The sequence below is a fragment of the Anabrus simplex genome, chromosome X, assembly GCF_040414725.1.
Source record: "Anabrus simplex isolate iqAnaSimp1 chromosome X, ASM4041472v1, whole genome shotgun sequence".
NCBI lineage: Eukaryota > Metazoa > Arthropoda > Insecta > Orthoptera > Tettigoniidae > Anabrus > Anabrus simplex.
Genome location: NC_090279.1, coordinates 165070418 through 165095357, shown reverse-complemented (window position 1 = coordinate 165095357; position 24940 = coordinate 165070418). Strand labels below are relative to the sequence as shown.

General features: G+C 41.9%; 1 protein-coding gene across 1 annotated transcript in view; it reads left to right on the top strand.

Annotated features, from left to right (window-relative positions):
* LOC136886827 (farnesol dehydrogenase-like) overlaps positions 1-24940 on the top strand; it is a 26138-nt gene continuing 1198 nt past the window's right edge. Inside the window, exons 1-4 of the mRNA XM_068230461.1 lie at positions 1-196; positions 13305-13521; positions 14396-14525; positions 16613-16742. Of these exons, the coding sequence (XP_068086562.1) occupies positions 65-196; positions 13305-13521; positions 14396-14525; positions 16613-16742 (609 nt within the window). The 5' untranslated portion in view covers positions 1-64. The remainder of the gene's footprint in view (positions 197-13304; positions 13522-14395; positions 14526-16612; positions 16743-24940) is intronic.

The window sequence follows — 24940 nt, the reverse complement described above, 5'->3', positions numbered from 1 at the left end:
GCAACTAGTATCCCTGCCATCTGCAACTGTTTTTCTGCGAGGTTTCTACTTTGTAGTGTAGAAGATGGAACGTTGGACAGGACGTGTTGCTGTAGTCACTGGAGCAAGTTCCGGTATAGGAGCCGCTATAGCGTATCAGCTTCAGGATCACGGTCTCCACGTCGTAGCGCTGGCGAGGAGACAGGAGAAAGTGCAGGTAAGTACAGTGCAGGAGGCCTTGGGCACTGTTACATCATTCCACCGTAAACAACGAGCTACTCATCTCAGGGTGATAGAAAGGATATCCTAGGGCCGGTTCTACCATCTGCTGGTAAAGTGGCTGGCAGCTGCCGGGAAGTAAACTACCTGGGGGGTATAAATCGGCTGGTACTTTGGCTTGCATCCAACCACCTCCGCGCAAGCGCTAGGTAGCTACCCGGAGCTAGACACCGATATACGAAGTTGTTTAGACTGATTTTCAACGATTTCTCGCTTTCGATTGTGGTGCTATCTATCGTCAGATGCATGAAACTCATTTCGATCGTTTTATTTTCCTGTGCTTGCATCTGTTGTTTATCACCAAAAAGACTAATAAGGGGTGTCTTAAGAGTTATGCACAACGATTTATGTCAAGCTTTCGTGATTTTAATCTATGAGCTTCAATATCAATACCTAATTGGGATTAAAATTTCGAGATTACATTTTCTGACGCCAGTTATAACCTGTCATGTAAGGCAACGTTTTTGAAAAGTATTCTCGTAGTAGATTGGTCAAGTTGCTCGCTCCGTAATAAAACGTACGCAGGTTTTCATCGTATTTCTAATTTACATTTAAAAATTTAGTTTAGTTCCCTGCCGTTGTTCTTATATCTCTTTTTACGCGCTTCCATATACGTATGCACACATACACACATCTGCGTTACAGACTTATTGCCCTGAGCATTCTTTCTGCAGGCTTCTGTGAATTGATTAAGTATCTCCACGATGCTCTATTTGCAACTAGCTCTGTGACCTCGTTTAGTTCCACATGCTTCCATTTATTGATAATGCATTTCATTCTAGTGTTTAACTTTATGAAGATAAAGTTGTAAGGTATTGTAAATGTAAAGAACTAATCGGGATAAATATCCATTCATAGGAAGAGGAATTCGGGAATGGAATAGTTTCCAATTTCTTCGAAATAATTTACAACAAGACTATGTAAACAACTGATAGGGAATCTGCTACCTGGGCGACATTCCTATATGCTATTAATCATAACATCACTTCCTATAAGTAGCACTCATATAAAGCAAATTCCTAGTAGACATAATATTGTGATTAAACATTTCAACGAAATATTGTACCGGGAACAGCCGGTACGAAACTAAGTCCCCGTAATTAAATTTAAAACTTCGCGTTACACGCCGGGCCAGTAGCGGAAGACAGACTGGAACAGCGAGCAACAGCTGTGTGTGACGTAGAGCGGAGTGACGTCACAGCCTGCCTCACCGTAACACAGAGTGAGCCTAGACTAGTATGGAATGTTCCTTGAGTTTCTTCGGATAATAACTTTTCCTACGATAATGACTAGACAAAATCAACCACATCATCGTGTAGCCCGGTATCTTATCTGCATTCCTGCAAGGTTTGATTAAAATCCGACGCGAGACGACGAAGTTGTGGAGCGAGATGTGAAGGCATGTTTTGGGCGTGAATCGGGTATAAATGGAGAGCCACTGCCTTCGTAATGTCCAGGCCGTACTGTACCTCTGATGACGTCACGCTTTGGGGGGGACTTGAAGGCGATACGCATACGCTCCGCTTGAATAACACACTCGTTTAAATTACTTAAAGAACTGTTAACAACTTATAAAACCAAAACCTATCGTCAAATATTTGTTAATTCTGACATACAATGCATATTCTTCTCCGTAACGTTCTATTTCTCGCGTATATACGTTCGTTTGCGTGAGTAAAGCCTAACACTTTGAAACATGTTCTTGCGATTTTATCCATTTTCTGGTCAACTGGAACATTCACATCATACACACTGACAGAAAACATGCAGCCAATTACCATTACTATTTATTACAAATATAAATTATTTCTGTACCTCACTGTTTCCACTGCAGCTTTCCTGGACCTCTTACAGGAAGTTACACCAGTATGGAGTAGGTCTGCTCTCTTTGAAGCACTTTGTTGAATACACAAGTCGGTGTGAATTTTGGAAAAGTTATTTAAAAATGTATTCACCCAAATATAAATAGGCCTACACTGTCCGGCCAGGTCTTCCAATTTCTTCTCGCAGTCACAAATGACTAGGGAATCTGCCAACTGCATTGACTCCAAAGCCAAGGATTTTGTGACACACTTAGGATTGTCTGAATTTAGAAATACCATCTTATATGTATATGACACCAACACACAAAATACTTTGTACACCCTACTTCCAAGTTCTATTGACATGTCTGATGGATACTTTAAGCCCCCTCGATTTATGAAATTCAGATATCTTACTTCTGGAGGTAATTCATGTATAAGATCTGAATCTGTCAGAAGATAAGATTTACATAAATCACACTGCTGTTTGATACTCATATATATTTTTTATTTTAATTTTTTTTGCTATTTGATTTTCGTCGCACCGACACAGATAGGTCTTACGGCGACGATGGGACAGGAAAGATCTAGGAATGGGAAGGAAGCGGCCATGGCCTTAATTAAGGTACAGCCCCAGCATTTGCCTGGCGTGAAAATGGGAAACCACGGAAAACCATCTTCAGGGCTGCCGACAGTGGGGTTCGAACCTACTGTCTCCCGAATACTGGATACTGGCCGCACTTAAGCGACTGCAGCTATCGAGCTCGGTGATACTCATAAATAAGACTTGCATTTTCAAATACACCGAATTCAGATAAGCCATAGGTCTGATTACATAAAAATATAGGACCTACCTAATGTTACCCATGTTTATAACATAATAAAATAACTCACCATCTGGACGAGACACTCTTATTTCTCTCAGGATGTGATTTTCAGGGAAGTGCTTGATACACACAACTGTGTTTTGATTAACTATTAAATTCTCCCTGGGAATAGCCTTCTTCCATAACTTAACTCGTTCTTCATCAGAAGGAAACACAAATACCGGAGTGTACTCTCCTTGTTTATAATTGGCTTTGCAGCCAGGCACACAGCAACTCTTAGGCATGGTGATTTCTCTCACTGATCATCTTAATTCAAGTATATACAATTCGTGGTTAATATTAAAACACAGAATGCACAAACTCAATTAATTTTACACTATAAATATAACTTTACACAAATAAACTACAAAATTAAAACACTGAAGAACGATCTTCTTAACCTATAGCTTCACATAAATACACGCTCACACTAAGTTTTCTTCACTAATTAACGACTTTCCACTTAATAATGCAGTCGATGACGACTCATTCTCTCATATATCTGAGTGAACATGCATCCATCGTTAAAAATTTCAATAAAACTGCGAAAATCTATGTTTAACTCTGCTAACTCATGTGCTAAACTTCCCCCCTAACGATCAGCTGATTGCTTTCCCGCGCTCGTTACAGTACGGCCTGGACATCACGAAGGCAGTGGGAGAGCTGCTTCGCTTATACTGAGAGTCAACTCAAGACCTTAGCGATCCCTTTGATGTTAGTCAGACTTCTGGTCGGTGAAAAGGCTTCCGCAGCGCCAAATAATTCCCTAGGTTTATTACTTGTTCTTGAAGTGAGGAGATTCCTTCAATTTGGTTAGATATTCTGGTGAACTGACTTGTTGAACTAAAATGTTTGCCCTGTATAAATATGGAAAATATATCACAGGTTGTATGTTATTCGGGTTCGATACCAACTCTTGTATTTCGTACGTAGATGGCTATGAATAGTTATTGTTCTCAGTGGTGTATGTAGCAAAATAATAATAATTTAATATGATATTGATATCTTATTGCACTGTGTAGGCCTAATTAGTAGGTTTGTTCGAGTTCATTCCACTGTTGTTAAATTCGCATAATATGTGGGACGTTGAAGATGGATCCAAGAAAACTGTTGGCAATACTGGCTGCAACAGCGTGTTCAATATTAATAATGGCTGCCAGCTGTGAGCAAGACGTGTGTGATGCTGTGACGCTTGAGTCCCCTGTGAAATACTTTAAGTGGAGAAAAATAAAGTAGAAAATCTAAACCAAATTGTTTTAAACTTTTACAGTAGCCTGCGAGATTAGAATCCACTGTGGACTGTGGAAGACGTGAAAAAGTCCGCGCAGCTGATCGGCGTTTCTGCGTACAGAGTTTACACCGCTCGCTTGGAATTTAAACTCCACGGAAAATCCAAGTCTCCAGCGAAAGATCGATGTGTAAGCTCAGCACTCGCCGTAAATAAAACAGGAAGGGCCTTGACACGGTATGGGAATAGGGTCCTTGGCATATTCGATGATAATAATAATAATAGTAATAATAATAATGTGTACTTTATATTCGTAACCGCCCTCTACCTGCAGAAATGTTGTCATGAGAGGATCATGAGTTCGTTTTTACCTTCCGAATGACGAGACTACAATATTTACAACATTCCTTGAAGCATTGTATTTTGCAATCCAACTCACGGGTGGGTTTTTCAGCATTTTTAACTATGAGAAACTGCCACTGACAGTCGTTGCACGAGAGCGGAATCGTATACTTATGTTGTAAGTCCCCATGTGCCTCACAGAAATCGCATTATGAAATAAAAATAAACCTTGCTTCTCTTGCCTTGGTATTCGTCAGTAATCTGTAGGTTTTACATGGTCAATAAAGGAATAAATAGGTATGGTACGTAATCAAAGTACAGCTATGTGAAAGGAAGTGATTTCGTTTGATGCTTCACTGTTTCAGAATGAAGTACTGTACTTGTCAGATGGACGCACGGCGTTAATGAGAAGCTGGTTGTTGCGGAGATGGAGAACGGTGACGAGACGGGAAAGGGGTACAGGGAACGTTCTCACATGCGGAAGGATACTTTTCCTAAGCTCTTGACTTGAATTTCAGTATAGCAGACCAGTGTGTTTCGCAGTGGAGTTCACGCTGCTAACAGCGAGCGGTCGGCTCGCGCAGACTGCGATACGACGTGTAGTGATTGTCATATTTCGTGGAGGAGGGAACACATCTCCAAACTCTGAAAGTGGACTGAATAGCCCTGAAAACACCCACAAACATTTTTCTTCGGCCGGGTGGCGCCACACCTCTAATTACGCGCCCAGACGACCCAAAAAAGCAAAATTGGCCAGACACCAAGAGGAAGTCGCCCCCCCCCCCCTCCCATACTGTACTATACTTGCATTGCCCACGATATTGACCCAGCAATTCCAGCAGATGACATCCTTACGGAACTTCGCCCCACAGGCGTCTACATCGCCGCTAGACTTTATCAAATCGACAAACCCACAAGAGAAGTATTATTATATTATCTAGTGCAAGAGGACGTCTACAACGCTGTAGACAATGGGGTATATATCCAAGGACAACTACATCGAGTACAAGATACCCCAGGGAAATTACTCGACCAGCTAATGAAGGAATACGCCGCCGCCACAGCCAACCCCACTACTGGCACATCACACCAACAGCAGCCGCCCTCTCCTTACACCTCCCAGACCACCACCACCGTCACCACCACTACTTCCACCTCCTCTCATTTTACCTCCAACACCCCTACCACCACCACCACAGCTACTACGCACCCCTCTCCCATAATGCCATACCACCCCCGACCCCCCCGCGCTCAGGGCCAGCAGGAAGAAGTAACAACGCCGCCAAATGAAGCAATAGCAATTCAAGCAGACAATACACAACCACCAACACCAGATAATGTACGACCGCTAACTTCACCACCCAGCCAGAACAACCTATACAGCTGTGTTGCCTGTGGCGTGGAACCTAACCTACCACCAATAGCAAACCTCCAAGAACTCCAAAAAGCAGGAATCCCGGTGAAGAAAGCCATTAGGATCCACAACGATGATGGCCCTACATATTTAGTACGCCTGCAACTACCAACGCCTGAAGACGTCCAGCGCCTGTTCACGCAAGGGATATACCTCAACGGCCGACATCTCAGGATAGAACCGTCCCGCTGTCCGCCCCAAACTCCTAATCAACATAAATCACCCCGCCACCGCACACGCCCCCGGCCTGCACCCCCTCAGCAATCTTCCAGTCCACACTTCCGCTTTCCACCATCTTCACCCAGCAACTATCCACCACCCCCACCTGCAATCTTCCCACTACTCCCTCCTCCATCTAACCTCTTAAGTCTCCTACTCACCTCCCTGGTAAATTTCTCATCCCGTATCACATCCTAGCACTTCACATCCTCCCTCCACCTCACGAAACCCGTCACTTCATCACACCACCATACGCAACCTGGTTGTAAAATCGCTCATGTAACTCTCATAAACATCCATAAAGCTCTGTATATATGTATGTATCTTTGTCAATAAAGCACAGAAAATGTAAATCTGTCAATAAAGCGCTAGAGAACCTACACTTCCTTTATCCCATCTCCTTTACTTATTCAAACCACATTTTCCCCATCTCCTTATTTTTCACTCCTTCTCAACCCCGTCATCTCTCCTGGCCAGAGATAGGGCGACACCCACTAGGTGGCCCGCCCCACCCCACCAGGGTGGGGAATGAAAACTTGCAAAGAAGATATTTCGTCGAGTGATAGAATTCTGCTCCAACGGAGGGTGATAGAAATTGTGCTTCATCAAACTCTTAATATTATCAAGTGATTGTTTATTCTGAATGAATGTCTAAGACTTGCGATTATTTTTCCAAGTGTTCACAATTCAAAGTTAATGTTGTGGAGAGTGATAGGGTTTGGAACAGTCTTTGATCCTTACAGAGTGATTGAATATTTCGAGATATTTCACTAACATGACTGCGCTTTAACTTAGAATTCTTCAAGTGGCAAACATTAAGAAGTGATTGAGTACAGATGTCACTAACTTACAATTTCGTGTGTAGATAATTCTATAAACGGTGTAAATGTATTGTAGATGATGGGCTGTGGACTGAATTTGAACTGTGCCTTTTTAATTCTACGAACATTCGAACTAAGAACTGTGCAGTTTCAATTCTACGAACATCCGAACTAAGGACTGTTGGTGAATTATTAATTTCACTTTATTTTTTTTAACATGCGTGAGAAGATTAACTTCACGAGTGAAAGATTCTTATTTCATTTCAATCCAATTGATTTCATTAAACAGTGTTCAGACTCAGAAATATGTCGTTTCATGCATTTTTCAGTATACTAAGCTACCGTAATTTAAGTAGTATGTTACCAGAAATACAGTTAATAATGTTCAACTCTCAAAACTTGCCCGGCAGGTAAAGTCTTATCGGGCCCTCGAAGTGGCCGATAAATTACGCGCCGGGTAACTACGATTTATGCTGCCGATAGCGCTACCTGGGAGTGGTCGAACGGAAACATCCTTTTACGCGGAGGGCAAGTTACGCGCTACTTTACCAGTAGGTGATAGAACCGGCCCCTAGTCTAGGAAAGACCAGAGGCGAATAAATAAACCAATAAACAAACATATAAGCAAACGAAGAAATAAATCAAGAAAAGAACAAATAAACAAACAAAAAATCAATAAATGAAAACAAACAAATAGCCAAATAAATAAAGAAATACACAAAAAATAACAAACAAACTGGCAAATAAATAAACATATAAATATACAATTGAAAAACAAACAAATGGGCAAGTAAGTAAACAAACAAATAAATGGGCAAATAAGAACAAACAAATAGAAAAACAAATGAAAACTAATAAGCAAATAAATAAACAAACGAACAAGAGCAAACAAAAGTCAAGGATATAAGCAAACAAATCGAATTAATAAAAACTAAACAAACAAATTACCAATTAAACAAATTAACAACAACAAAAAATTAACAAGTTATTAAAAATAAACATATAATACAATCTGTATAAAAAGCAAGAAAATACCTCATTAAACAAAAATAAGTAAATAGAAACAAATATTTAACTAAGTAATAAACAAGCAAAGGGGCTGCCTGGCCGAGGCGTTAAAGGCGTGCTCGGTTCGCCCGGAAGGACGTGGGTTCGAATCCCCTTCAGGAAGTCGTAAGGTTTAAGAAACAAGATTTCCACTTCCGGAGATACATATGGCCCTGAGGTTCAGTCAGCCTACACCAAAAATGAGTACCAGGTTAATTCCTGCGGGCAAAGACGGCCGGGCGTAGAGCTAACCACTCTACCCCATCACGTGCCGAAGTTAACAATGGTGGAAGCCTTTACCTTCCACTCCTCCAAGGGCCTTCATGGCCTGTACGGAGGTGACTTTGACTTTGAATAAATAAGCACAACAAATGAACGCAAAAACGTTCACTTGGAAACCCTTAAAATTTTGTATTAACCTGTTCTGTATTATCCCTTCAGATATCCACATTTCTTCCCTGTCTTCCTTTATTCCTTAAACTCACTGATTGCCATTCGTATTCCTGTGAGCATATTAAAAAAATTATGTGAGTCTCTTGTCGTCCATCCTCATTACGTGGCCAAGAAATTTTACTCTCGTCATTCGTATTGTATCCGACATGTTTTCGCTTTCTTCGCTCTTATAAAGTTCTTCGCCCTCGTGTACTTAAACTCTCCTTTTTCTGATTATAGTGGTCCACAAATTTTTCTTAGAATCTTTCTTTTCATTTTCTCCATCTTTTCCATTTCTCCTGATTACTTGTATATGGTGAACATGCATTTCATAAAATAGATATTTTCTGGTTTTTTTTTTTTTACAGTATTGTAATATCTAATTTTATTTGACAGCTTCTTGTACGTATCCTTAGACAGTTGGAACGCGTGTTCCATTTCTTTGCGCTCTTGATTTGTTGGCTTCCTTTGCCCAGTCCACTAATTTGAATTACTTCAATTAAGTACTTCAATTTGCCAAATTTGTAGATTTTTCATATTCATTTCTTAACAATTTTAGCCAATAACAATTCCGTTCATTTTACATGAGTGTTGCCTTTATATTTGCTTCGATTACTTTCATTTTTCTCCGCAGCTCTTGGTTTGTAAGCATCTTTAATGGTACGAAATTTCAAATTCATCCGACACGTGATTCCTGAGAAAATGACATACAACTTCCGAATTTTCAAGTTTGGAGAATACTTAGGTTTAATTTTCAGTTTATCGATGTTTACTTAGCCTACTAAAACATTCCAGAGCCATATTCATCATCCTCCACTTCATTTCTACGTTTATCTTGTTTTCTTTCGATTTGTTTCTTGGCAATGAGCAAAAGACTCCCCTGACAGTTTCTTCCTGGTATGAAACCCACTGCTCGTAACACCAGCGTCCTTGCCAGAGTCCCACCATTGCCAGTAATTACTGCATCTTTTATTTTAATATTCAGTGACTGTAGCCCCACGAAAATAGATTTTGTTACTCGTTTCCAGATGCATTCGGATTGAACTAAGTAACTAACTAACTAAGTTTTCATTCCTCCCCTGACGGGGGAGGCGGGCCACCTAGTAGGGAACACCTACTCTCTGGCCAAGAGAGTTGCGGGGGTTAAAGGTGATGTGCTTTATGTGGGAGGGGGTAAATAAAGGTGATGGAAATTGGAGATATGATTCTGGGGCGTCTTGGTTTTCCTGTTTCTGTGTTCCCTTTATTCTTTTTATTTTTTAAAATATTGATTCATAACATTATTGGTATTTTGTTAGTTACATAAAGGCACAGTGATACAATGCAGAGTTACATGGAGCGGTAGGGGAAAAGATGGAAAGCAATGAGATGGAAGGTAGAGGAGAATGTAGCAAGAGAGGTTAAGAGAAGACGGAAAAGATCAGTAGAAGACGGGGATGGGGAAAATGAGCTGTGGGAGGGTGGAGTGAACCAAAGACGTTGTCGAGGTGAGTGAATAGGAGATGCAGAAGGCCAGGGAAGCCGACGGGTTGAGAGAATACGAGATTGAAGACTAGGAGGAGAACGAGATGGTTCCACACGATAAGTACGGCCAAAGAGTTGAAGTCCATGTGTGAGCAGATGAATGACGGCTTCGGGCGTAGCGAAGTGGAGACGTAACAAAAACGTAGGTTCACCTGAGTTGTATATCCTGGAGTTCCCAGTGACAAAAAGTCCAGTTTGATGAAGGGCAGAAGTGATGACTTCGACTGGAAGAGCAGGAACAACACCACAGATGACACAAGTATAATTGGCTGTGCATTCAGACGGCGATGACAATGGTGGATGCTCAGGAACAGTAGAGGAATCAGTTGCAGCTTCGTCGACAAGCGGTTGCTGTGAGTCGGACCGTTGAGCAGAGTGTTGAGTGGTAAGAGGGGGAAACGTCATGACAGGGAATGGATGAGACATAATGGTAGTGGTGGCAGGAAAGGTAGAAACGGCAGAAACTAAGACTGTAGTGGTGATAGGGGTGGTGGTAGGTGTGGTAGTAGCTGGGACGAACGGCGGTGCAACAAGTGTAGACAGAGCAGGCGGTGGTTCCATCAGCTGGGCGGGACGACGTGAAGTATATATGTAGGCCGGTCGGGAGAAGTGCAGTGGTGATGCCATTGGGAGAGAATCGAGGACGTAAGTGAATATAGCCGACTTCCAATTGTGGTGTCAGCCTATGTGCTTGGGCTCGGCGAGGTGCGATTTACAGATGAGGCGTCACCCCGGCCGATAAAAAATAATAGAGGATCTCTGCTGCGTGTCTTTTTGTGCGTTGTGCCTTCTGCCGCCAGCTGTGCGCGATGCCTTGCAGCCTGTTGTTCGGATTGTAAGCCTCTGCGTGCAAGCAGGAGTTCAGGCCGCTCATCACAAAGTAAAGATTGCAGTATAAGTACACTATTCTGGAATTCATTTGGTTAAGTTAAAAAATGCTGTAAATGTCATAAAATAGGAAATACAGCCGGCAGCTGGTTACTCGGAACAGATTACAGCGACAACTTAACTATAAACAAAATACACTGAAAGGCGCGAAAACAAGTGAAAGTCGATAATGTGTTCACAGAATGGCCAACGTATGTTAAGAAACATTCCAGCGGACACAGGAAAATTGAACAGAATTTCTTTACCCAGTGTAGTATAAAATATGTATGTTAAATATGAAAAATGGGCCTAAGCCCAGGGTTTAACACAATTATCAAACGTCCCGTAAATAACCATTATCTCCAGTAACAAATATATAGAATTAATCCTGTGACGTTGGTGTCGAGTATTAGCTCTCCCCAACCTATCGTGTTTTTGAAAATTGTCATTCGGAATTATTTCAGTCTTGCATTCTACAAGTACCTTCTACGTGGCCTTGCCCACTTTATTTAATTGATACCATCTTCGTCATTGTCACCTTGAGATTATATTGCTTTAATGTTTTCTCTCGGAATCCTTATAATCTTGGTCTGGTACGATTCCGTGCCGTGAGCGAGTCTATGACTTTCCCTTTCCGCTCGGTGGGGCCATGCTAATTAATAGTGTGTGCCGCCATGAGTCTTGCCTTGAGTATGATGGAGGAAGGACGTGTGATTACTCCGCTCCGGCATTTGGTTTCTAAATGCGACATGAAGCCTGGATAGTTGGTATTTGTATGAGGGCTTGCCCTCAAAAATCTTCTCAAGCACTTTTCAATTGTACGTCCTCTGAGCTATTTAGTTTTCTTATGATGTGTAAAGTACTTGAACCTCTACGTAAGTAACGTGTTTCTGCAGCTTCAACCAACATGTAAGTCTCTTCATAAATTCTATTCCTTTGGCACCTGGATTCTATCGAAGATGGTGTACAAAACTGTGTGTCTCAAGATTCCTGGTGTGTGAACTTCTAAAAGCGTCCATCCTCACTTTCTTTTGATTTTAGTTAGGGCATTCTTTAATTCGGGTTCCTTATTGTATTTTGTTAATATGGTCTAACTGTCTCTGAAAGGCGTGGGTAGTGAAATTTAAGAAGGTTACTTCCAAATAAGAATTATGATTTCATATTTCTTCTAATTTCGAAAAGGCAGATTGGGTTATACTTATCTAACGTTTTCGGATGGTTATGTGTAATTGGAAAGGTAACTACGCTGTTTATAAACTATAGAGCACGAGAGGTTTCGCCTGAATTTCAGTGAAATGTTTTTCTGCCACATTCTAATTCTTTTTTTATTTTATCTCCTTGGGTTCATTTTAATTATGTTTTTGGGGTTTCCTTTCCTCTTGTATATGTACCATTGTTGTTCTTGTTTTGATTTTGGTGGTTGCTATGGACGCATGGGGTGTTTACGTTTCCATAGTAACCGGTTGGGTTGATCACCACTACTATTTTTATCATTATTATTTTGTGGGTGGCTTTCGCTCTTTACGTTGTATTCTAATTATATGTCTTGGGCTGACTCTACGTTCTGGTGGTGTATTTACTTGTTTTACTTGCCTTTACCTTCTTTATTTCCCTTCTTTATTTTTCTCTGGGGATTATTTTATTCTACACTCTGGTTGGGTGGTATGATTAACTACATTTTCTGGCAGTGAGATATGAACTGAATTCTGGTGGAATCTCTGGAAGGTAGTTGGTGCTCTTCAAATTAATAATAATAATAATAATGATAGAAAATTAAATTGCTTGAAACTATTAAGAGAATAACTTAAGTAAGGAATGGTCTCTGCTGAAGTGTAAAACTGGTTACTAAGTCCTCAATTTCTTGGAGGTTTTTAAAAATATTGAAAGTATATTATTTTCTTTTCGTTCGGTCAAACATTTTAAATTTTCAGATCACCTTTGCATTTTATGAAGATTGTAGTTTCATTTCGAGGGCGTTCATTCCTTCATTTTACACTGATTATGTCTACTTTTACTCTTATTTATTAAATAAAATAGTATGTACCTTGTTCTCAAAGAACATCTTGTTTTCTTTGGTAGTGTTGAAACAACTTATTGCCATACCAAGAGTAATTTTGGGTTCATGGTCTCTGGGTAACTGTTGGGTTAAACTATGTAACGGTAAGTGTTTAACATTAATGATTTATTTTGTCTATTGACTTAATTTTCTTGTCTGTGTTTAACTTCTACTGCTGATAGTCGGTAAGGCGGTAGAATCCTGAAATTCCGTGTATTTTTCACTAAATACGAAAATGCCCTATTTTGATATTTTAAATTAAAAGCTTCTCTTTTTCCTTTTAAAATACATTTCATGAAGTGCTGATCTCAAAATCCTAAGAAAAACTGTGATAGTAAGCGTCTGAGAAGAAAAATGATGGTAGGCTTTGTGGCCTATAGTTTTGATTATAAATCCTCACTGCAATATTACGATATATTCTGTTTCAGGAGGCTGTGTCTAACGCTAGGGAGGGAGCCAAGACTCGTAACCGATGCAACCGCTACCACCCCAGTCAAGTGCCTACAGGCAAGTTGTATCCTCGAAAATGTGATGTTCAGAAGGAAGAAGATATACTGGCTACATTCAAATGGGTGGCCGAAACACTCGGGAGAGTAGACATACTGGTGAATAATGCTGGAGTGGCCGGAGAAGCATCAGTAGCAGGTGAGTTTCAGGGTAATGAAGGGTCCCACCATAACTATCGCTGCCAATCTTAACTTTTCACTCCAACAAAGTGAGAAGGGACGTGTCGCATTGGGGCCAGGCGCTGAGGGTGAAACACCCATTCAGACATCCGTGAACTTGACGAACTTTGACACCCCACGGTGCCGAACTCATGAATTTCCGGAGATTGTTTCCTTCTTGAAACACGATGAGTTTGCTATCTCGTCGTGAATCATCATCATCAACAACATCATCATCATCATAATCATCATTACTGGCACGACAACCCTTTGTGTTTCTTGGCCTTCTGAAGAAAGTTTTTCCCATTCTTTCCTGTTAAATGCAGAGCCCCTCCAATTCTTGATTCCAATTATCTTTACATCCTCTCTCATCCCTTCTTCCCACCTTAACTTTGGTCTTCCAACTTTCCTGATTCCTTCTGGCACTGCATTAAATATCTTCTTTATCATTCTCTCATTAGCACGTAGCACATGTCGTGCCTACACCAGCCTTCTGATCTTTATGTAGTTCGCAATGTTTGGTTCTTTATATCAATTATAACATTCATGATTATATCTTCTTCTCCAGACATCATTTTCTTCCACTTGCCCAAAAATTTGCCTCAAAATCCTTCTTTCAAATATACCGAGCTGTCTTTCATCATATTTTGAGAGTGCGCAGGTCTCAGCACAACATGTAAATACAGGCTTTACTAAAACTTTATACATTAGGATTATAGTTTTCATGAACAGCAACTTGGATTTCACATGTCTTCTGGGGCCATGATAGCACTTGTTAGCAAACGGTATATGTTTTCGGATTTAAGACGTCTTGTATAACTCCTGACCTTATATTTGCTCATATGTCTCAACAGAATGCCCTACAGAAGAATGGACTCGTATCCTCGATACCAACGTCTTGGGACTGAGCATTTGTACCCGGGAAGCTGTGAAAATCATGAGATCAAAAGGAGTGAATGATGGTCATATTGTACATATCAGTAGGTAAGTAAATAATAATAATAATAATAATAATAATAATAATAATAATAATAATAATAATAATAATAATAATAATAAATATAATATCATTGGGTATTTGGAATCAAAAACAAATTGGCAAATATAATCAAAGAAACTAAAGGAAGGTGAAGTTCATGGAGAATTGTTGCAACCGTTTGAAATAAAGACAGGCGTCCTAGGAAAGGTTGGAAGAATTCGGAACTCAGAACTTGAACGTTAAAGGATAACCCCACTACCTAGGAAGAAAATAACGAGGAATTAAAGTCATCAGACTGTCATGTACTCGTAAGGTATGGATGGATGGATGGTCAGGCAATGTTACCTAGCAACCGTGCTGGCTATGACTTATGTCTGGTGTTCATCTGAAATCAGCAGCTGTTGATGGATGGCCATGACCAACAGACATACTTACGGTCACTTCATTTTCGCAAAGGATAAATGTTTGTTAATGGTTTTTTTTCTGTCCGTCGCTCATTTTGTTTACCAACGAGGTCAAGTTTGGAAGAGATGGAATCTTAAATTTGCATAACACACAGACGTAGGCAATTGTAAATCCTCATTGTACTCTTGTCGCTAATCATCATCAGTACTCTGGATGCAATGTGTGTTCAGTTGATCGCCCGAAGCATGCTACCCCGACGACTGAACGGACCAGCATATTAGACCTTCTTTAGGGACACGTTGCCTGTACTACTGGAACATTTACCCCTAACAGTTCACCGTACCATGTGGTCCATACATACCAGTCAACTTCAGTTTGCATGAACGCCGGTGCTTGGACAAGAACTTCCCACGACAGTGGATCGGGCATCGATGGACTGTGCTTTTGCCTGCCTGGTCTACTGGGCTTCTATCGGTGGGTACACAGTAAAAATGTGGTGTACGCTATTCCAGTTAACGACATCAATGAACTGGAATAGCGTATCAATAACGCCTGCGCAGCTGTTCGGCAGGGACTTCGCCAGTCCATGTTAAGAGTGTTCTTGGCGGACACTTTAAGCATCTTCTGTGATGTGACCACAGATACACCCTGTAGTCACGAAGGTGTCACTTCTTCCCGTCTGTAGTGTGTATAATGAGGAGTTTCCCCCATCTTAGAAGCTCTGCAGTTTGGACTCGATGACGAAAGAGGCAACCTTCTCGTGCGTACCGACTCGTTAAGTTCTCTGCCGTCTATCGACGCCTGCATCCCACAACACTTACTAGTGCAGGAGATTCATGACTTTCTAGACGAGTTGTGTGATGCTGGTACCAGAATCACTTCCGTCTGGCTCACAAAGCCACATTGGGATTGCGGAAATGAACTTGCGGATGAAGCTGCAAAAGAAGAGGTACTTTTACTAGGTAGACCCGTCATTGTACCACCTGGGGATATTTGTTCTCAGGTACGGTGAACCATCTTGGCGTCCTGAGAATCGGAGTGGCTATCTGTCCGAACTTTCATCCAGCTGGGAGCAATTAAAAAGACAACTGTCGTGTGGCGGTCCTCTTTCCGGCCTTCACGGAGGGACAACGAAGTTTACTGTAGGCTGAGGATAAGTCATGGAATATGTACACATTCCCCATTGTGTTCTTGTGGTGCCGTTTTTACCGTAACCTACATCCTCTGTACCGATCTCTCTGACCTAAGACCTAACCTCCCTCGGTCTGCAAGAGACACTCGAACTCATACAAAACGATGCCGATAATAATGATAATCTCGCCATTCGTCGATTAATCAAGGGCATATACATTTCAAGTGTACTGTTACTCTGGGAATTTACGTCTCCTTTTGATGCGTTTGTTAACTTTTCGTAATAATAATAATTTTCGTTTTATTTTAAATTCATTTTCTAATTCCTCCGTCAATACATACATTATTTTATTTTTGTTTCCCTTTAATTTGTTCAGAGATGATGATTAACCACTTGTACTTCCTCTTAAAACAAGAATCACAAACACCACTTATAGGGGATGATTCTTCCATTCTACCTTCTCTTTACACTGTAACCACCACCGCAAGCACTCCTAACCAAAGGACCAACTTCACCTCCGAATTTTGTATGTTCATATCTATGTTGTCTTTTCAGCATTGCTGGTCATTTGCCTCCTCGATCTGGCAAAGGCTCCATGTACGCGGCGTCCAAACACGCCGTCAGGGCGCTCACGGAAGGTCTGAGGAAGGACTTCGTTGAACACAAGGAAAACATCAAGATTACGGTAAGTTTTGACACCCCTGGACGGCTGATGCATGGTTAGTTCAAAAGAATCTGACAGACTACTCCTGCAAAATCTTGCGTCAATCTGTTCCACATGATGTGTTTTATCTCCGAATTCATGTATCGGCCAATATTGGATCACGTCATTTCAACTGGCTACTTCTGGCTTTGATGTCTGCCCAGTACTTTCGCATGCGTTCTCAGTGTCGTTCTTTCCTTTCCTGTGTCTTGTCTCGGAAGCCGTGGAATGCTTGAAGTTTCTTTTTAAGTGGTACACGCTTCTGGATGTCATTACGTGTGATTTCCCATTTCTTCAAGGTCTCTATCCACCTAAATGAACCAAGCCCCTTCAGTTTTCTTCTGCTAAAAGAAGGTAAAGATGCTGTGGTCATTCTTGTTTCGTGCACTCGTGTCACTTGGCCATAAAAGATAATTCGTTCTTTCCGGATGGTGTCGGTAATCTTCCCTCCGTGGGTGTATAGTTCGTCGTTATGCCATCTTTTGTACTCCCCATTGTCTTTGACCGGACCAAAGATCTTTCTCAAAATATTCCTTTCTCAGTTTCTCGAGCAGGCCTCTTTTGCTCTGAAAGATATGGATCTTTTATTGTAGACGCCCTTGGTTAAATGGTATGTCATTTCCATTTTGTTCATCCGAAATGTAACGGCATATTTATCTGACAAGTTTGGTGATATCAGTTCTCCCAGATACTTGAACTTATCCACTCGTATCATTTTGTCCTCTCCCACTGTGGGCACTCTGGGTGCCAGATTGATATTAGTTAACAATTTTGCTTTCTCAAAAGAGATCTGGAGGCCTGCCTTCGCTGCTTGTGTTTCAAGCTGAAAAACCTGTTTCATGGCTATGTTTAAGGACTCGGAAAAAATTCAAGATCGTCTGCAAGGGCTAGGCAATCAACACCAACATTTTGGATTTTGCATCCTAGCCTAACTCCGATTTGAATTCCTTGATCATTCAGTTCTTTACGCCGCTCCCGGATGACCTTTTCAAGGACACAGTTGAAGATTAGAGGTGATAGTCCATTTCCTTGCCTAACTCCTGTCTTGATATCAAAAGCGTCTGAAATCTCTCCCCTGAACTTCACCTTCGAAGTGGTGTTGGTCAATGTTTGTAGGATTATTGTTCTGGCTTTGTTGTCTCAGCAAAATTCCTTTTAAATTCCTATCAGGGAGGTACGATCTATCGAGTCATACGCCTTTTTAAAATCTATGAACGTCACAACAAATTCTTTATTTCTGAGATTCAAATATAAAAGAATGGATTTGATGTTCAAGATTTGTTCCCTGCAAGAACGCCCTTTCCTGAAACCTCCCTGATATTCACCGATTTGTGGGTCTAATTGTTCTTCTGCCCTCGTTTGAAGGGCTTTCAGAATCTTATATCTTATCAGCGTCCGCCTCTATGGTGTAGTGGTTAGTGTGATTAGCTGCCACCCCCGGAGGCCCGGGTTCGATTCCCGGCTCTGCCACGAAATTTGAAAAGTGGTACGAGGGCTGGAACGGGGTCTACTCAGCCTCGGGAGGTCAACTGAGTAGAGGTGGGTTCGATTCCCACCTCAGCCATCCTGGAAGTGGTTTTCCGTGGTTTCCCACTTCTCCTCCAGGCGAATGCCGGGATGGTACCTAACTTAAGGCCACGGCCGCTTCCTTCCCTCTTCCTTGCCTCTCCCATCCAATCTTCCCATCCCTCCACAAGGCCCCTGTTCAGCATAGCAGGTGAGGCCGCCTGGGCGAGGTACTGGTCATACTCCCCAGTTGTATCCCCGACCAAGAGTCTGAAGCTCCAGGACACTGCCCTTGAGGCGGTAGAGGTGGGATCCCTCGCTACGTCCGAGGGAAAAACCGAACCTGGAGGGTAAACAGATGATGATGATGATGATGATATCTTATCAGCAGGAGATAGATACCACGGTAGTTATTCACGTCTGTTTTATCACTTTTCTTATGAAGGAGGTGAATCAATGCTGAAGTCCTGCCATTCGGAAGATCTCTGTTTCCCATATCTCGCAGATAATTTCTATTACTTTATCCAGACTTTTGTCACCTGCATACTTCCAAAGTTCAGCAATTATAGAATCCTCGCCTGGTGCCTGTTATCCTGAAGTGGCTCAGGCGGCAGCGCGCCGGCCTCTCACTGCTGGGTTCCGTTGTTCAAATCCCGGTCACTCCATGTGAGATTTATGCTAGACAAAGCGAACGGGGACAGGTTTTTTTCCGGGTACTCCGTTCTTTCCTGTCATCATTCATTCCAGCAGCACTCTCCAATATAATTTCATCTGTCAGTCATTTATCATTGCCCCAAAGGAGTGCGACAGGCTTCGGCAGCTGGCACCATTCCTATCTTCGTCACTGGAGGGGGCTTAATCATTCCATTCTTGAACCGGTCAAATGACTGGAAACACTCTGTGGGTTTTCATTCATTTTCGTTTCTTCTTTCGTTGGTGGCGATGAATTGGGATGAATCCGCAAAACTTCTTCAAAAGGAAATGTGGAATTTGGAATTTCACAATTCAAAAGGGATGCAAAATATTTCACCAGAATCAGGCAATTGTCCTTATCATTGTGAGCCATTTTACCGTTGGGGCTTCTGAATTGTAGGCTTGGAGGATGGTGTTTGCGAAGATTCCTCTTAAAGGTTCTATAGAACTTTCGTGTATTGGACTTCTAGAAGTCTTGTTCAATTTTTACTAGCTGCATCTTGACAAACATACGTTTGACCCCATGGATGGTCTTTGCAGCATGTTTTCTGGCGTTCAGAAAGTTTGTCCTGTTAGTATCGTTCTCACTAGAGTCCCATCCCTGTCAAGCAAGTTGTCTTTGTCTTATTGCCTCACAACATTCACTGTTTCACTATGCATACTTCCTTAGTTTTGAAGGTAAAATGGTCTTCATGGCTGTTCCAACCAGGTCCTCTTGTAGTTCTTCCCAGTTCTCGGGATTCAGGATTTTGTGTGAATTCTCGGGTGGACCTCAGCTTTTCTATGTCAAATCTATCAATCATTTTCACCTGTGTATTTCTCGAGTTTATAGGAAGCAGTTTAACTTTAATCTTTCAGATATAGTGATCTGAGTCTGAGTTGGCATTTCTTAGAACTTTGACATTCTGACATCATTCCGGGTGATGGCAATATTATCAATTTGAAATTCTACAAGATTGGGATTACGGGATGTCTAAGTCTTCTGTTTCGTTGGTAAGTGTTTGAAGGCTGTTGATTTCAAGACTAGATCGAATGCCCTACACAACTCCACAAGTCTCTCTCCATTGAGATTTGTTTTTCTATCCGCTGGGTAACTTCCAAGAATTTCTTTTCTTTGTCATGCCGGGCATTGAAATCCCCAACCAAGTTGATGGTGTCCTTGTCTGGAAATGTAGAATTGATATCTTCTAGCTCCTCCCAAAACTCGTCAGTTCCTTCCGGATCCTTCTTACTTGCCTGGTTGGTGGGCGCGTGGACATTCACAATGGTGTACATTTTGTTTGTGCAACAGAAGGAAAGAGAAGAGACTCGACTATTAGGAGAATTGAGATCCGTGATAGAGTTCAGAATTTTCTTGCTGATGACACATTCCGTCCCGAAATGAGGGACAGTTTTTACGACGCACTTTCCAATTTTTTCTTTCAAAATTCTGTAACCTTCTGATTCGAAGAGATGTTCATCAGTGAATGGTATTTGAATGTTTGATCTCTGAAGGTTTTATTTATTTATCTAATCATTTATTACGAAGACCAATGTAATTTGGTGTAAAGCTCAGCCATGTTAAATAGTCTCATTATATAAAGGCCATTCAGAAAACGAAGCGATCCGGAGGCTGTAAAATGAACAAATGTACCGCTATTTCAAAAGTATTGCCCAGCACTGTTGAGGCACTTGTCACACTGCGACACAAGTCGGCGAATGGCCAACTCGTAAAATTCCTGGGGCTGCGTTGTGAACCAGTTCCCAACGTAGTGCTTGACGTCTGTGTCCGAGGTGAATTGTTTGTCTCTCAGAGCCTCCATTAACTCACACGGGATTTTTTGGGGGTGGCGACGATCTTCCATGCTTCCACTGGAGACTTTGTCGTTTTGACTCGAATTTGAAGTGGTGACACCATGCCTCGTCTCTAGCGACCACGCGTGACAGGAACTCATCCCCTTTCTTGGCATAGCGCATCAGATGTTAGAGGAGAGGTCCATTCGACATGCTTCCTATGCTGGACGAATACTGTGAGGCACCAATTGGGCGCACTTTTAGCGAAATTTCAGTCTCTCCTTAATGATGCGTGAACACACCCGACGCTCACTCTGACCTCTGCGGCAATGGCTGCTACCGTAACTCGCCCGTCTTACATAATGAGGGCATCCACCTGCTGGACAATGGCCTCGGTAATGCGGTGTGGCGTTCCAGACCGTGCTTCATCGGCCAACAACATGAGGTCTTCCCTGAATCGCTTGACCCTTGCAACGGACGTGCAGTGCTCTCCGTGCCATTCTTCGATGAATTTTCGTTCTCCTCACTACTTCTGCTGCCAGAAAACGCTCTACACCCCTTTGCTCTTCTTTCGAAGCCTCCATTTCACTGTTTGCAGCAAGGCTGGCTGCAGTGGACGATCAACGCATGCGCGTGCTCCTTCTGTCGTCACGTGGTGTGCACGCATGTGCCTCCAGCGGCGAGTTTAGGACCTCAGCGCTCTTATAGGGACCGCGCCTTCTTTCATAGGCAATTGCATTACGACCTTTTCATCAATTTTCATTTTATAGCCACATGCTCATTTCTTTATGAATGGCCCTCAGTTGTCATCTTTATTTATTTTAAGTACGGGTAGTGTCTGTTGTTTCTGACGCGCTTATAACAAGTATCAAACTGACAGTGGAGCATGATCACTGCCATATTCACGCCATATCTTGCTTTAGATTTTAATAAGAATGTTCATGTTTGTGGGTTACTGTAGTCACGTCCTAGTTCGTGAACCATGGGCAACGGCTGAGTGGTTTAGTAAGTGGTCCAGAGATTCGGGATACCAGTTGCTGTGGGATGGGAGTGGGCATCTCGGACATCGTCTGAGTCATGGTCCTCCTTGTGCTCAGGCGGCTAGGACTATAAAATTCACCGGTGGTCCATAACCCGTTAAAGCAGAGATCCTCACTTGGACTATGTGCAAGTAGGGTATCATCCTGCTTCATGAATTTACCGAGCTCAGAACATTTTAAGCAAGCCTCGGACCTATGGGAGTAATGGAGTCCCACTCCCATTTGACAGGCGAGGGACTCCTTGGAAACAACTTGGCGAAAGAAATGGAATTCGATGGGGAGCTATCAATATTAATGGGGCTTATGGAAGAAAGAAGGTAGAACTGGCTGAGTCAGCAAAGAGGATGCATCTGGATGTGCTAGGAGTAAGTGATATTCGGGTAAGGGGAGATAACAAGGAAGAGATAGGAGATTATAAAGTGTACTTGACGGGTGTTAGAAAGGGAAGGGCAGAGTCTGGGGTAGGGCTCTTTATCAGGAATACCATTGCACGCAACATAGTTTCTGTTAGGCACGTAAATGAGCGGATGATGTGGGTAGATTTGTCAGTTGGAGGAATTAGGACAAGAATTGTTTCTATGTATTCACCATGTGAGGGTGCAGATGAGGATGAAGTTGACAAGTTTTATGAAGCATTGAGTGACATTGTGGTCAGGGTCAACAGCAAGGATAGAATAGTGCTAATGGGCGATTTCAATGCGAGAGTTGGGAATAGAACTGAAGGATACGAAAGGGTGATTGGGAAATGTGGGGAAGATATCGAAGCTAATGGGAATGGGAAGCGTTTGCTGGACTTCTGTGCTAGTATGGGTTTAGCTGTTACGAATACATTCTTCAAGCATAAGGCTATTCACCGCTACACATGGGAGGCTAGGGGTACCAGATCCATGATAGACTGTATCTTAACAGACTTTGAATTCAGGAAATCTGTTAGGAATGTACGAGTTCTTCGCGGATTTTTTGATGATACAGACCACTATCTGATCTGTAGTGAACTAAGTATCTCTAGGCCTAGGGTAGAGAAATTGAAATCTGTCTGCAAACGAATAAGGGTAGAAAATCTCCAGGACGAGGAAATTAGATAAAAGTACATGGATATGATTAGTGAGAAGTTTCGAACAGTAGACAGTAAGCAGGTTCAGGATATAGAAAGTGAATTGGTGGCATACAGGGATGCTGTAGTAGAAATAGCAAGGGAATGCTTAGGAACAACTGTGTGTAAAGATGGAAAAAGGCGAACATCTTGGTGGAATGATGAAGTGAGAACAGCCTGTAAACGTAAAAAGAAGGCTTATCAGAAATGGCTCCAAACAAGGGCCGAGGCAGACAGGGATTTTTACGTAGATGAAAGAAACAGAGCGAAACAAATAGTTGTTGAATCCAAAAAGAAGTCATGGGAAGATTTTGGTAATAACCTGGAAAGGCTAGGTCAAGCAGCAGGGAAACCTTTCTGGACAGTAATAAAGAATCTTAGGAAGGGAGGGAAAAAGGAAATGAACAGTGTTTTGAGTAATTCAGGTGAACTCATAATAGATCCCAGGGAATCACTGGAGAGGTGGAGGGAATATTTTGAACATCTTCTCAATGTAAAAGGAAATCATCCTGGTGGTGTTGCAAACAGCCAAGCTCATGGGGAGGAGGAAAATGATGTTGGTGAAATTATGCTTGAAGAAGTGGAAAGGATGGTAAATAAACTCCATTGTCATAGGGCAGCAGGAATAGATGAAATTAGACCTGAAATGGTGAAGTATAGTGGGAATGCAGGGAAGAAATGGCTTCATAGAGTAGTAAAATTAGCGTGGAGTGGTGGTAAAGTACCTTCAGATTGGACAAAAGCAGTAATTGCACCTATCTATAAGCAAGGGAACAGGAAGGATTGCAACAACTATCGAGGTATCTCATTGATTAGTATACCAGGCAAAGTATTTACTGTATCTTGGAAGGGAGGGTGCGATCAGTCGTTGAGAGGAAGTTGGATGAAAACCAGTGTGGTTTCAGACCACAGAGAGGCTGTCAGGATCAGATTTTCAGTATGCGCCAAGTAATTGAAAAATGATACGAAAGGAATAGGCAGTTGTGTTTATGTCTCGTAGATCTAGAGAAAGCATATGACAAGGTACCGATGGAAAAGATGTTCACTATACTGGGGGACTATGGAATTAAAGGTAGATTATTAAAATCAATCAAAGGCATTTATGTTGACAATTGGGCTTCAGTGAGAATTGATGGTAGAATGAGTTCTCGGTTCAGGGTACTTACAGGGGTTAGACAAGGATGTAATCTTTCACCTTTGTTGTTCGTAGTTTACGTGGATCATCTGCTGAAAGATATAAAATGGCAGGGAGGGATTCAGTTAGGTGGAAATGTAGTCAGCAGTTTGGCCTATGCTGACGACGTGGTCTTAATGGAAGACTGTGCCGAAAGCCTGCAGTCTAATATCTTGGAACTTGAAAATAGGTGCAATGAGTATGGTATGAAAATTAGCCTTTCGAAGACTAAATTGATGTCATTAGGTAAGAAATTCAACAGAACTGAATGTCTGATTGGTGATACAAAATTAGAACAGGATGATAATTTCAAGTATTTAGGTTGTGTGTTCTCCCAGGATGGTAATATAGTAAGTGAGATTGAATCAAGGTGTAGTAAAGCTAATGCAGTGAGCTCGCAGTTGCGATCAGCAGTATTCTGTAAGAAGGAAGTCAGCTCTCAGACGAAAATATCCTTACATCGGTCTGTTTTAGACCAACTTTGCTTTACGGGAGTGAAAGATGGGTGGACTCAGGATATCTTATTCATAAGTTAGAAGTAACAGACATGAAAGTAGCAAGAATGATTGCTGGTACAAACAGGTGTGAACAATGGCAGGAGGGTGCTCGGAATTAGGAGATAAAGGCTAATTTAGGAATGAACTCGATGGATGAAGCTGTACGCATAAACCGGCTTCGTTGGTGGGGTCATGTGAGGCGAATGGAGGAGGATAGGTTAGCTAGGAGAATAATGGACTCTGCTATGGAGGGTAAGAGAAGTAGAGGTAGACCAAGACGACGATGGTTAAACTCAGTTTCTAACGATTTAAAGATAAGAGGTACAGAACTAAATGAGGCCACAACACTAGTTGCAAATCGAGGATTGTGGCGACGTTTAGTAAAATCACAGAGGCTTGCAGAC